This window comes from Solanum lycopersicum, chromosome 2, assembly GCF_036512215.1.
Source record: "Solanum lycopersicum chromosome 2, SLM_r2.1".
NCBI lineage: Eukaryota > Viridiplantae > Streptophyta > Magnoliopsida > Solanales > Solanaceae > Solanum > Solanum lycopersicum.
In genome coordinates this window covers 53,509,195-53,523,805 of record NC_090801.1, presented here as the reverse complement: position 1 = coordinate 53,523,805, position 14,611 = coordinate 53,509,195, and the positions used below count along the sequence as shown (strand labels likewise).

At 35.1% G+C, this 14,611-nt stretch overlaps 2 protein-coding genes across 2 annotated transcripts; both read left to right on the top strand.

The window, feature by feature from the left end:
• The first annotated feature begins 430 nt into the window (after positions 1 to 430).
• CGS (cystathionine gamma synthase) lies at positions 431 to 5,550 on the top strand. The gene is made up of 11 exons (NM_001247560.1): positions 431 to 908; positions 2,002 to 2,105; positions 2,353 to 2,426; positions 2,559 to 2,727; positions 2,955 to 3,014; positions 3,111 to 3,314; positions 3,405 to 3,491; positions 4,125 to 4,232; positions 4,965 to 5,060; positions 5,150 to 5,268; positions 5,427 to 5,550. The coding sequence occupies exons 1-11, from the start codon at positions 431 to 433 to the stop codon at positions 5,548 to 5,550; spliced, it is 1,623 nt and encodes a 540-aa protein (NP_001234489.1).
• A 622-nt stretch (positions 5,551 to 6,172) lies between these two features.
• Positions 6,173 to 14,546, top strand: LOC101245125 (SPX domain-containing protein 4). The gene is made up of 3 exons (XM_004233322.5): positions 6,173 to 8,007; positions 11,800 to 11,965; positions 13,930 to 14,546. Exons 1-3 carry the CDS (start codon positions 7,738 to 7,740, stop codon positions 14,415 to 14,417), a joined length of 924 nt encoding a protein of 307 aa, XP_004233370.2. The 5' UTR covers positions 6,173 to 7,737; the 3' UTR covers positions 14,418 to 14,546.
• The last annotated feature ends 65 nt before the right edge of the window (positions 14,547 to 14,611 follow it).

The following is a 14,611-nucleotide window of genomic DNA, read 5'->3' as shown; positions in this document are numbered from 1 at the left end:
TGAATGGTCATATTTGCTTACTATAATGTGTTTTGGGCCCACCATTCAACTATGTTAACAAGACGACAAAATCTCAATCGCGTGCATTTTTGAAGTGATAAAATTTATCTGTATCGAGTGTTTATATCAATTTAATATATGAATGTCATTTATTTATATTTATAGTTTATTTTATGCTATTTTACTTTAATTAATTAACATATATTTTACTTTATTAAATTACAATGATTACAATGTAAAGATTTAATTCGCGATAATTTTTTTCTTCTTCTCAAAGTACAGTCTACTTGTGGATTACAATCACTATTTAAACTCTGTGTGGAACACAATTTCCTCAACAAACTCCCTTTTTCATTTTTTTTGGGTTTTTCACAGCCGTGGGAGTAATTACATTTTTGACCTTCCAAACTCCAAAATCATCAACAATTCAATGGCCGTCTCTAGTTACGCTAGGGCATTTCCGTCATTCGAATGTCGTTCGGAGCCTGATTTCTCCGGCAGCCTTCCACATCCTAAAGCCGGCGTTCGGTTCTCCGGCAAGTATAACTCCGGGAGTAACCGATCTCAGGTTTATGGACTGTCTTCTTTGATCTATAGGTTTCCGCCTAATTTCGTGAGGCAGCTAAGCATTAAGGCTAGGAGGAATTGCAGCAACATCGGCGTGGCTCAAGTTGTGGCGGCTTCCTGGTCTAACAACCAAGCCGGTCCTGAGTTCACTCCGGCGGCTAATGCTGTCGATTCATCCGCTTCCGCTGCTGTTACTTCGATTGGTATCACCACAGGTGACGAGGAGGTGGCGGTTGTGGAAAATGCGGATTGTAGTGATCAAAATGTACAGATTAAGGGTTCGACAGGTGTTAAATATGCTTCATTTTTGAATTCAGATGGAAGCGTTGCTATTCATGCCGGTATCATTCTTAGATCCTTTTGACAGCTCATAAGTCTAGTTTGTTATGATTTCTCTTATTATGTAGAAGTCTGATTAACGTTTATGTTGTATTACGAAAGCTGACGGTTCATTCTCGATGAGATCTGATGAATATATTTCTGTTTTGCGAAGTTAAGATTTCAACTTTATAAGTTCTGAGTTTTATAAGGACTTCAAGTGATAAGTAACTGGTTTCTAAGATTACGTAGCACTTTAAGCGATAATAACTGGTTTCTCGATTTAATATGTGTATACATTTGATGAATTTATTAATACAGATACACTATTTGAGCAAACTCTACCGGGCCAGCATGCAGGCTACTAGTTCTGCTCTAATGGTCTAAATTGAGTTAGAGAGGATGGGATACAGAGATATATATAGCAGTTCGGGATCGAGGTGTAGTTGATTGATTAATTCAATGGTTTAAAACCCATAGTTTACCTGACAATCTTGGAAGAATGCATGCGTGAAATATGTTTTGGGCCTTATTATTGTCCGTTGATGTATAGTATCGGAGACATATCACACTGAAGGCTTAAGATGGACTATAGTACTGTAACACTTCAAGCTAAAATTGGATAAATACTCCAAAAGTATTCAACTTTATTTATCAGTTTGTCTGAATTAGTCCACATCTCTCAGTTCAATTGAGGCTCAAAGAACTCTCAGCCAGATTTCAAGATATTAAGTTTAAAATGTCGTGGAACCCAAACCCAAGTAAAAGATAGTGGGTTGGCGTGGAAAATGAAAGAAGCATTTCTTTCGTTTTTCATTCCAATCCACCATCTCTGTTGATTCTTTCTTTCTTTTCCTCTTCTGAAAAAACCACAACAATAAGGTAGAACGAAAAGGAAATGTTATTCCTTGAATATTGTCACCTGAAGGCATGAAGGTTGTTAAGTTGCCTATGACAAGATAAATCTTTTCATCATAGATGTACTGTTATGGGTATTCTCTAGTTTGAATAAAGATTATTTCAATATATCTCTTGAGGATGGGGGTAATATTTGTGCTTTCAGATTGGCTTTATGAATCAAGAAAAAAAACTTATGTTGTTTTTGTTTTTCTGCAGGTGAAAGGTTGGGACGCGGTATTGTTACTGATGCCATAACTACCCCAGTGGTTAACACATCTGCTTACTTCTTCAACAAAACTTCTGACCTTATTGATTTTAAGGTATTTACTGTTGTATTTGATCCTTGAGTTGCTTAAAGTGTGAATCAATAAAACAATCGCTCTCTAGTTCCAATGGAAAATTCCTGACCTGAAAAGGGGAGTCTTGACGACCCTAGCCACTTTCTTGGTTAATTCTCAAGTTTCTTTAGATATTATACTGGTGTACCATCAAATTGGTAAGACAGAATGTTAAGTACATCGTTGGTGAACTTGTTTTTGATCAATTTCACCTTTGATATTTTGGCAGGAGAAAAGACGTGCAAGTTTTGAATATGGCCGCTATGGGAACCCCACTACTGTTGTTTTGGAGGAGAAAATTAGGTTAGAGTTTTCTTTGGTTAATTAGTTTGTTTTAATTTTCTATTTTCGTCTTTTGCTTTTATTTTCTTTAGTTGTTTTAGTGGTATTTAAGGGGCATTTTTTTTAGTAATAAGGTATTTGTATCTCTAACAGTGCACTTGAGGGTGCTGAATCAACCTTGATAGTGGCATCTGGAATGTGTGCTAGTACTGTCATGTTCCTGGCCTTGGTTCCTGCTGGTGGGCATATTGTTACTACTACAGACTGCTACAGGAAGACACGTGTTTTTATTGAGACAATATTACCTAAAATGGGAATTACGGTACTTGCGCTAATCCTAATGTCTAACATACTTGGCATTCCATTTGTGAAGTCCAGAAATATTACAAGATTTAAGTAAAGCTGTTGTAATTATTTTGGTAATGAGACAAATATTATAAATTCAGTTCTGTAAAAAACTGCTGGCGACTAATATAATTGAACCATAACGTTTCTCTTTTGTTGAGTTAGTCTAAGAGAAAAAAATGCTGATGTGTTTCATTACCACAGGCCACAGTTATTGATCCAGCAGATATGGGAGCTTTGGAGTTAGCATTAAATCAGAAGAAAGTAAGTATGCAAACACATGGTTGTGTATCACTTAACTATGCTGAACTATAGAGTTGAGGAAGATGATTCTAATGACTGGCACCTTGTTCAATGCAGGTGGATCTTTTCTTTACTGAGTCTCCAACAAATCCATTCCTGAGATGTGTTGACATTGAGCTGGTTTCAAAGCTTTGCCGTGAAAAAGGAGCCTTGGTTTGCATAGATGGAACATTTGCAACTCCTCTTAACCAGAAGGCCCTTGCTCTAGGGGCTGACCTTGTTGTGCACTCTGCTACAAAATTCCTTGGTGGGCACAACGATGTAAGTGGCATTATCTGGCTTTTTAACAATCAATCAACTATGCTGCCACCAAGAAACATCAAACTAACTGCTATGCTGCGCTTCATACAGGTTCTTGCAGGTTGTATTAGTGGTCCTGAAAAATTAGTTTCAGTAATCCGAAACTTGCATCATATCCTGGGTGGTGCTCTCAATCCTGTGAGTTTTCTTAATTGAGTACTGATTGACTTGAATCCCTGACTTTTTATGCTGCATATAGGTAGAATTGCTTTTGGCGGGTTGACTTTGCATATTTGCATGGCGGCTCAATTTGGGTAGAGCCCAAGTCAGCCAATCTATAAGCTGTGCTAATTTGGACTTAGTATGCTGCCCAAATCGACCCATAAAAGAACTTGTCAAAACATTTATAATCTTTTTTGTTTGTTGGATGTCTGATATAGCCATATTAAAAAAAAGGTTATTAGTTTTATTTAGTAATCAAATAAATTAGTAGAAAGTAATGTAAGAAATTAAAACTCGGTTAGAGTTGGGCATGTTAAGCTGTGACCCATTATCTCTAGCCATCTCGACCCAACTCAATGAACCTGCCCCCCCAGTTGACACCCCTAGTCACGTTGGTATGCTTACTTTAGCTTAACGTCTTTTATTCTTGTTAGGGGTTTATATTCCGGGAGAAAATATTAAGAACTTGTAGTGTTAGAGAACCTAATTATTTTAATATTAACCAGAGGTTTAGGGTAATTATGGTGTAGTTGTTGCTGTTGTATGAAGTGTAACTTACATTTAAGCTTGTATTTTATAGAAGTCTGATGCAATTTTCCCAACTGCCAGAATGCTGCATATCTTATCATCCGAGGCATGAAGACGCTGCATCTTCGTGTACAGCAACAAAATTCTACTGCATTGAGGATGGCCGAAATTTTAGAGGCTCATCCCAAGGTACTCTAGGCTTCAATAGCTTTGTTAGTCATGATTTGAAATTCACATTTTACTAGAGCACAATTACCTTATTGATATGCATGATAATTCATGTTTATGTAAAAGTAAGAATGTTCAACTTGATGTTTGTTAGAGTAAGTGAAAATAAAGCGCTGAAAGCAACTTAAGAAGAAGATGCAGTCATTATTAGTTTAAAATAAGTAGAAGAAGATGCACCATCAATATGGGTGATCTTTTAAGCCAGATAAACTGAACGATCTTTTCTATCACTCCTTTGTACCCGTAGATTCTGCTGTTAACATCACAAAGCTGTACTTTTTGGGTGATTCTGTTTTTTCTTTCCTTCATCACTTAACAAAGACTATTCTTACATCCGTGGTTGCTACTTTGGTGTGCTTCCTAGTCGTCCTCTACTACAACATGCAGACTCACTAAGACAAATAGGTTGTAAACAAGTAAACATTCTTAAAGTGTTGATTAGTATCGTCTTAACTCTATAAAAAATTTCTATGTTACTTGTACAGTTACACTCCCTGTACGACCTACCTTTAGTCAGGTAGCTACTTCATCCTAATAATGCATGATTGACTCATTACTGAACATAAATTTACTATCGTACCACACTTCTAGCTTATCTATGAGCAGTAGCATTAAAGTTCAGAGGTCTTGTTTTTCCTGCGTTTCATTAGGATCTCTGCAAGTGCTGTCATATCTGAATAAAATGAGTTGCAGGTGAAACACGTCTATTATCCAGGCTTGCCGAGTCATCCGGAATATCACCTTGCAAAGAAACAAATGACTGGCTTTGGTGGTGTGGTCAGTTTTGAGGTCTGTAGATCTATGGTCTTTTTTTAGCCAGGAATCCCTGTCAGTTCTCTCGCTTTCAGTATATTAAAGGGCTATATTTTTTCTATAAGGTTGATGGAGACCTCCTAACTACTGCAAAATTTGTGGATGCTCTGAGGATTCCTTATATTGCTCCATCGTTTGGAGGTTGTGAGAGCATTGTGGACCAACCAGCAATAATGTCTTATTGGTATGTCAATGTTCTATTTCATGGTTACTTATCAATAAAGTATACTCTATTATGGGGAGAGAATCTGGAAACTATAACTTTTCTATCAACACTACTAACATATCGAGTGCTAAATGAAAACATTGTGGATAACATGCTCGATTTGAACTGTAAAACAGGGATCTTAGCCAGTCTGATAGAGCAAAGTATGGCATCTTGGATAACTTGGTCCGATTTAGCTTTGGAGTGGAAGATTTTGAAGATGTGAAAGCTGATGTTCTTCAGGCTTTGGATTCCATTTAGGCTGCTGTTTCACCTGCAACGATTTTTTTCCTTTTCCTTTTCATCCTGATTTCGTTGTTCGTACTTGTGTTATTGCTGACTTCCATCTCGTATCCAATTGTTTGAACCTAATTAAAGGATCGTCTAGTAGATGATTCAGTCCATTAAATTATTTCATGTCGTGTTTCTTAATCTCTCAATTTCTTCAAGGATGAATATTCCTCTCATGTCGTTTAAAGAATGCATTTTTTTTAAAAAAAAATGGAAGGGGAGAAAATCAATTTGTGTTTACTGTGTTGGAGACTCCTTATTAGTTAGTTACCTGTATGTTAAGGTCTTATTTGGTCATAGATTTTTCAAATAATATTTGGGGGAAAATTTGGCAAATAGTTTTTATTATTTGGTCATAGATTTTTCAAATAATATTTGGGGAAAAATTTGGCAAATAGTTTTTATTATTTGGTCATAGATTTTTTAAATCATATTTGGGGGAAAATTTTGCAAATAGTTTTTATTATTTGGTCATAGATTTTTCAAATAACATTTGGGGGAAAATTTGGCAAATAGTTTTTATCCATATAATTTGCCATTATTTGGTAAATGTTTTTGACAAATATCTCAAATGCTATAATACTAGTTTTTTTTTTTTTTTTTTTTTTATATATATATATTTGGGTCAAATTTCATTGGAATCTTTTGAAAATTAAAATTTTATATCAATTTTTTATTATTTTACAAAAAATCATCTATAGTATTTGTTTGCTTTGTACTACATTATTTTTTTATGTGAATATCAAAGTAGTAATGAAATAGTCTGTGAATATGAAAGGAATAATATGGTGGTTGATGAAAATGATAAATAATCATCTTAGGGTATACTTTGTTACTTCACGATGTATGGAATGATGTCTGTTGTATTCACTCCAAACTACCACGTTGCTTCAGTGTCATGGACGCTACATATGATATTTGTTGCATCAAAAATTCAATTGACTTATAATACAAATTTATGGTTAGTTTTGATAGTTTTTAAAACTTATGAATATAAATAATATTTTTCTAAAAAAGTGAAATATATTTCTCAAATTTCTGATTTTCTCGACGCACAATTTCAAATAATGATTTCAAAAAATAATAAGCACTATATTAAGTACTTAAAGGTTGCTATTCTTTTATGAGAAAAAAATCACTAATCATTGATTGACAACAATTTTCTAAAATATGTGTTGTTCCTGCGTCTCTTGGGGGACAGAATGGCTAAGCTGACATGACACTCAACTACAAGTTGTAATCGAATATTCTTTCAAAAACCAATGGCCCATGGCTATGAATTTCGCATGTAAAAGTAAAAATTCATTTTTTTTATTTATGACTTTTATAAACTTTTTCTGCTGTCAAGGATTATTGAATATATATTAACAAATAAAGCTCAGCACAATGATTTCGTAATTCTTTTACAAATTTGTTTTTTAATTTTATATTTATTTATGAGATATATTTATCCATAGATATAAAATAATTTTCCTCTACTCCATTTGTAGAACAAAGTATTTTAAAAGGTGAGGGCGTAAGTTAAGACGTTTAATACATTGCGGAACAAGGCGTAAGCCATGAGAAATGGGACATATGTCCCATGGATTTATGGGGCGTAGTTTTATGTATATTCAATTTTATAGTTTTGTTATTATTAATAGAATAGGTAAAAGTAAACTTTTCAATGATTTGTGATTTTTATTTGAGATAAGTATCAATAATCAATAATGAAGAAAAAAACATTACAATTATTATTTGTGAAATAGCATTACACCAATACTAAAAATATGATTTAAAGAAAAAACAAATTAAAAATATTCGGGAGTAACATTAGAAAAAATGCTTTTGAAAACACCGTGTAAAGATATTATTTTTATCCTTAAAGAAGTATTTTGATGGTAATAATATAAAAAGTTGGATACATTTATGATAAACTTAAATTCTTTGTTTAATAAAAACTTATAAATCTTGCTAATTTGAGTTCCTTTGGTTGGTGGGTGAGGGAATTGCATATCCTAAACTCAAAATTGCTAATTCTTTGTGAGAATCTAACATTTTTGTAAAATTTTGAACTATATGTTATTGGATTTCAAGAACTCCAAAAAAAAGCAAAATTCTGTTTAAAAATCAGTGTGTTTAGACGAATTTGTATAAAATCAAGCGATTGCCGGTGATATGAAATTCGGGAAAGAATTCAGCATCCATTTGGAAGAAACCCTACCTGAATGGAGGGATAAATACTTGTGTTACAAGCCGTTGAAGAAGCTTATCAAGCACATCCCTTCTTCCACCGCCGATAATACACCTCCGTTACCGCCGCTGCCGCCGGCGACGGCAGCCGCGACGGAGCTACAGGATTGGTTTATCAGAATTCTCAATGAGGAACTCGACAAGTTCAACGATTTCTACGTGGATAAAGAAGAAGACTTCATTATCCGTTTCCAGGTTTCGTTTTTTTTTTCTTTTCTATTTTAAAAAAATAAAATAAAAATCTTCGCTTTGCCTGTTTGTAATTCTGAAATTTAAATTTTTGTTTACAGATTCCCGTTAAAAAATTCAATTTTTGTTTTGGTGTGAAGAGACTGCGTAATTGTTACGCTTGATTGGTTTGATTAATTTAAAACTTGAACAGAATTTTACAGTTGATAAGCTCAGCTTACAATTTTCTTCATTTCAATCACTTGGATAATTACACCTTGATTCTGGATTAGTTGTGGTCAACTTGCATGAATCCGTTATATCCATTGCGCTTTGTTGAAGTCCTAAAAACCAAAATTTCATCAGAATTTTTACTTAATGATTTGCATAAATTGGATCAAGTTGTTAGCTTTTGATGGATCTGGGAATGTGAAGGTTTTAAGGAATATGTTTCTGGTGTTTACGTGTTGTATTATTTGTAGCTTATTGTCGTAGAGAGGGATAAATGTACTGCCACTTCTGTGAGCGGCAATTAGTACGTGGTGAGCGGTGAGATAAAGGATGGAGGAATTGAAGAATATATATTTTTAGATATTCAAGAGTACTAGGATTTGTTTAAGTGACAAAGTCTCTCTTTTTGATGGATATGCTGCTGTAACATTTGATGTGTAAACGGAGAAGTAAATCACTATATGAATCACAACAAAGGCCAAAAAATGTAAATGCAACTATGACGAACTTAAGAGCAATGCCAATAAATGATGGTCCCTTGTGGACTTCAGATGGATGGTTCAAGTGATTGAGAGGAGATATATATACACGACATACCCCAAAAATAGAAGCAAATAGTTGGGTGCTGGTGGAGGGAAATAGTATGACATGAGCTTCCTGGAGAATATTCTTAGTAAAGCTGGGGATATAGAAGTATCTTAATGGCATATTCCCCCTACTGCCTTTATAATTTGTTGAGCTGATTTGACCAAGGAAATGCCAAACACTAAACATCAGAATATCTCTGGCTTTCTCATATAACACTAACACCCGACCGAACAGATTACAACGACATACCTAGTGTAATCCCACAATTCAGGTCTAGGAAGGGTAAAGCGTATGCAAACCTTACTACATTGGGAGGTAGAAAGGTTGTTTTCTATTGGCCCTCGGCTCAAGCAAAAAGCATCTCAAAGTAGTTTGAAAAAGAAATAACGGAAGTAAAGAAATTATGGAGAAATAGTATAGAGAGCATGTCAAAATATTCTGAAAAAGAACAATAACTTCAACAAATTAGTGCGATAATCGAATACAAGAGACCACAAATAGTGACAGAAATCAAAGGACAAAAACTACAAGAGAAGTACTACTACTACTAGTATGGAAGGATAAATAAGACAACACTCTACTATCTTTCTACCACGATCCTTGTCCTCTACAACCTCCTATCTAAGGTTATGTCCTTGGTAAGCAGCTACTTGTTCTAGTAAATTCTCCAGAAAAATATTTGTACTCTTAAATGTTCACCCTTTCTTCAAGTCCAATGAAGAAAATTTTCTATTAGGCAACTCGGAGTTAGGGTGCTTGACTAAACTGTTAGATCAACCACCTATGATCCTCCACACAACATGGAAACTAGGCTTGGGTTGCCTAAACAAGCAGGACACTTTGTGAGCTTATCATTTTCTAGTTTCTTTGAAGCTTTGTTGCATCATTGTTACTCAGCGTGGAGACTAGTTGGGATTGTTTGTCTTCTTGTCCTGCTACTTTTGATGAAGGCTGCCTAACCAATAAATATCAAAATTTTCTTGATCAAGTGTTAATAACTATCTAATTAGTTCTTTGCCTAATAAAAATAAAACTATCAGTCAAATTAGTTTTAGGATATTTGACCACACTTATCGGCGTTGTTGCTGATGTGGCCCCAAGTACTAGATTAAATAAGAAAGACATTCATATATTGAATATTATAAGAGAAATAGTTTATTGACTTTTATATGACTTCGATAGCGTGGAACTGGCATAGTCTGTGTTGTACAGCTTTCTTCTTGTCTTGTTCAGACAAAAAAGTAATGTATATAATTATTTAAATAACATCTCCATTAATAAATTTCACGATATTTAACGCAATCAGAGAATAAACATAAACCTAAATTCAAATTGTTACTGTATGAAACACCTCATTTTGTACTTACCATGTGAAAAAATTAAATCTCACACCCACTAATAAAACTAAACATTCAGTAGAAACAATTGATTCTCTCTGTTAAATACCACTTTATTCTTTAGATTGCCTTATAGTCAATGCTTCCCAGTCTGTTGCATATATTTTTACTCTCATTTAACTAAAAAGTGAAAAAAGTTCCATAATACTAACCTCTTGTACTTGCCCATATTACTTATATGGGGGTGACTCACTTCACTTCTGCCGTTTCCAAAGCTGGTCTCGATCCTCAAAACCCGGCAGTCAACCCCTCCCTTGGCCGGTTCATGAGGTGTACTAGTAGTTAGGGAATTGCATGCATACTGAATACGTCATTTGGTTAATCATAAACTGGGACCAAGTTTCTTTTGAAAATGATTGGATCCAATGATGACCTTGGTCTTTAACTTTTCTTCATCTGGATCAGAATATGATACATTTCAGAACAAATGGGGTGGGTTCGTAACTCTTTTATCTGGTACCTGTGTCCGTGAGGGCTTTGGATGGAGCATGTCATCCGCCTTAGTCCAGGATTAGGATTGGTAGTTGGTGAAAGGAGTTATTATATGATATCTGGTGTCAGAAGTAACCAAATGCCTTTAACATATATATAACACATATAAGGTTCACTGTTACACTCCATAATATATAATTATGCAGGATTTCTTTGTCCCATCAGCCTTTACTACATAAGGCATCATGAGTAAATTGTAGCATAAAGACTCGAATATGGCAATCATTCTAGAGAACTTTGTTACTGAAAAGTGCAAACTGAAGTTGTCAAGTTTTAGTATGAAGCCCTTATAATTGCATATTCAATCTGCAACTGTCCTATTCAGGCCTGAATATACATTTACAATCGAATTTTGACTTCACATTCAATGACATGAAAGTAATATTGTCGTCATCATGCCTGGTTCGTGACCAAGTTCATCAATTACAAACATTACGTAGTTTGGCACTGGAATGTGGAGTCAAGTAACTATCAAAATGTTTACTTTTTGGGTAATCCATAATGAAATGAGATATGGCAGTGGAAGGATTCCAGGAAAGCTGCGGGTGTGTTAATGATGGACGTGACTGGTGAATTTGAAATTTAGATTGAAGTAGGAAGGTAAGACAGGGGTGGCGGAGCTACAGTTTTGTTGGCCAACTAAACAACAATTGTGGCTGGTGCACAGTGGAGACAGCATGGTAAATGCTTTCTCTGGTATGGGGTTCTGTGATTCTTGAAGGTCTGCGGTCGAGTGAGTTATTTGGTTGTAGAGGATGAAAATGTAATTTGTAGTGGGCCTGGTGGCCGCTTCAAAAGTTGTGGAGGCAGACAGTGGAACAGGATGCATTTTTCAGTTTGGAACTTATGGGCGCATTTTCTGAATTTTTGACTCATATTCCAATATGTGATTTTAGAAGGGCACTGAAAATGGACAGTGTTATCTTTTTCCGTATCTTAATGGAGGGGTAGACATTGGAAGGATGCAAGAATGAGTGTGTAAGATATCAACGTAGAAACAGAATGAGAGTCATCGTATTGCAGTATTATATTCTTAAAGATATTTGTAATACATAGCGAGTCTCAAATTGCTAGTGTGGATTTTGATTTTTTTTCTCTACTTGTATAACAGGAACTGAAGGAAAGAATTGAACGTGTGAAGGAGAAGAGCGACAAAGATGGAGTTCTTGCAACAAACAATGAATTCAGTGAAGAAATGATGAACATCCGTAAAGACTTTGTTTCCATACACGGGGAGATGGTTCTTCTGAAAAATTATAGCTCATTAAATTTTGCAGGTATAGAGTTTTTCTGTCAATTTTCACTTTGCACTTCTGAAATTTGTTACCCTTGATAGTTATGTGTTTACAGCATCATAGTGTTCTAAGGATTAGAGGATCTCTTCCCTCTCTCTCCCTACATCCATCACGTGCTATTCCTCCTCAAAGTCTTCCCTCTTTCATACTCTTCTTCTTCCACCTAGTCCGCCCAACACCATCCTTTTCCCAATCTGCACGTGTCTTAGACTCTTACCACTTTCTCCACTGTTATTGGTTCCTTATTCCCTATGTGACTCTTACAAGCAACTCATCAAACTACATAAACTGAGGTAAAGATGCAGCTAGAAGATAGAGAAACAGAATGCTACTCCAAAACAATTTTGACTATTACAAATTTAATCCAAGTATTTGGATGCTGTCTTTCTCTTCACTTAACCCCACATTTTCATGATGTTCCGAAAAGGTCCTAAAATACCCTTATACTATTGAATTTGGTACAAAAAAACCCTTCGTTAATGTTTTGGCTCCAAAATACCCCTGACGTCAACATATTGGCTCTAAACTACCCTTATTTTTAAAGGTCCATTTCAAAAATAAAATTAAGAAATTCATTTATTACATGGCACGTTTCTATTGGCTATTTCCAAAATTAACCTAATTGATTAATCTCAAATCAGAATGCAGATCCACCCAATAACCCATATCCGCCCCGCCTAAAAGCCTCTTTAAATCAACAAATTAGCTTTTTTAAGTTGATTACTTTCTATTGAAAATTTCAAATTATTGGGAAAAAAAGCTTCTCAAGAATTTAAAGATAATCAAAACAACAGGGGTTTTTGAAGCAAGAAAGAGTTCTATGTACTGATGCATCAGATGGGTTATTCATAGTTCACCACTAAAATCAATTTCTCAATTTCACGCTCACTCTTCATGTAACTCCAATCCAAGTTCATGAAGATCACAAGGAGAATGTTCAGAGAACTCAAGAAGCTGACATCATTGATATTTTTTAGTCAATGAAGGAGCTTGAAGTTTAAGAATGGAGATCGAAGATAAAATCGAATGATAGACAGAACATAAGACCTGTTGCAAAGATAAAAATGTATGAACTTTTAGAGAAAAATTTCAGCCAAAGAATAAGACGTCTGATGAAAATTTTACCCATATATTTGACAAAATTTAGACGCTAGATTTGGATTTGAAAAGTTACCCTTTTTGACCCAAAATCTTATTGTTGCATTTCAAGAAGCAGACTTGATTGTTAAAACTCAGGTACAGAGAAAAGCCAAGATTGAAGAGAAGATTTTTAGAACCACTAGGAAAAATGAAGAAGATGAAGATAGGGAACCTCATTTAGACGGAGGCGGATATAGGTTATGGGTAGATCCGGATAATGATTTGAGATTAATTAAATAGGTTAATTTAAATAATAGCCAATAGGAATGCGGCACACAATAAATGAATTTATTAATTTTATTTTTGAAGTGGACCGTTAAAAATAAGGGTAATTTAGAGTCAATACTTTGACGTCAGGGGCATTTGGAGCCAAAAGGTTAACGAAGGGTATTTTTGTACCAAATTCGATAGTTTAAGGGTATTTTAGGTCATTTTCCGCATGCGGTTTAATGTTTAACACATTTCCTCCATCTCTGAGTTTCTGTTTTCCCCAATGTCCTTTTCCATTTTCTGATGATGATTCGTTCTTCCTTAATTCTCTTCCTCTACTTCTAATTCCTTCTACCAGTTCACTTTTTCTTTCTGATTTTATACTTTGAGGGGACAACAGATGATCAGTATTAAAGAGAGGAATATGGGTGACGTAAAATTATGGGAGCTAATAGCTCTACTCGGCAAACACAGACAACTCTCACATAACTAGCCATAGTTTAACACGAAAGTAAGATTTCTTGCTTTGGAGGTATAACTACCTCTGATTTCTGCAAGGTCAAGATATCTTCTCTAACAATTTTTTGTTTCATTAGGACTTGTTAAGATATTGAAGAAGTATGACAAACGAACTGGGGGATTGTTGCGTCTTCCTTTTACACAAGTCGCACTTCATCAGCCGATCTTTACTACGGAACCTCTGACGAGATTAGTCCATGAGTGTGAGGCTAATCTTGAGGTCCTATTTCCTTTGGAAGCAGAAGTTGTTGAATCAGCTGTCCCTGCAGATGAACAGATTGGAGCAACTACTTCTTATGCTTCCAATGTTCTCCCTGATACAACATTTCCACAGGGGGAAGAAAATGGGGATATATACCGAAGCACGCTAGCTGCAATAAGAGCCATTCAGGGACTAAAGAAAGCAAGCTCAACACATAACCCGCTGTCATTTTCATCTAATTCTGGGAACCAAGATAATGATAGCCCAGGTGCTGTAACAGCAGAAGACTCCGATTCTGACTCATTGGTTGCCTCTCAGAATGGTGAAGAGATGAATCGTGAAGTTTCCAGTTCACCAAAATAGAGTTGACTGATCTTGTTTTGTTTTGTTCATTATGTAGTGTAGTGCTAAAACTGTGCACTTTCTGTGTTGTGTGCTATAGGTCTGAATAACTGCTTACCCAATCAATAATATAAAGAAATTAACTTTAAATATTGTGGGAATCACAAAAGCTTGATGATCATCTACTTATGCCTATTTTTTGCATTTGAGAGGGC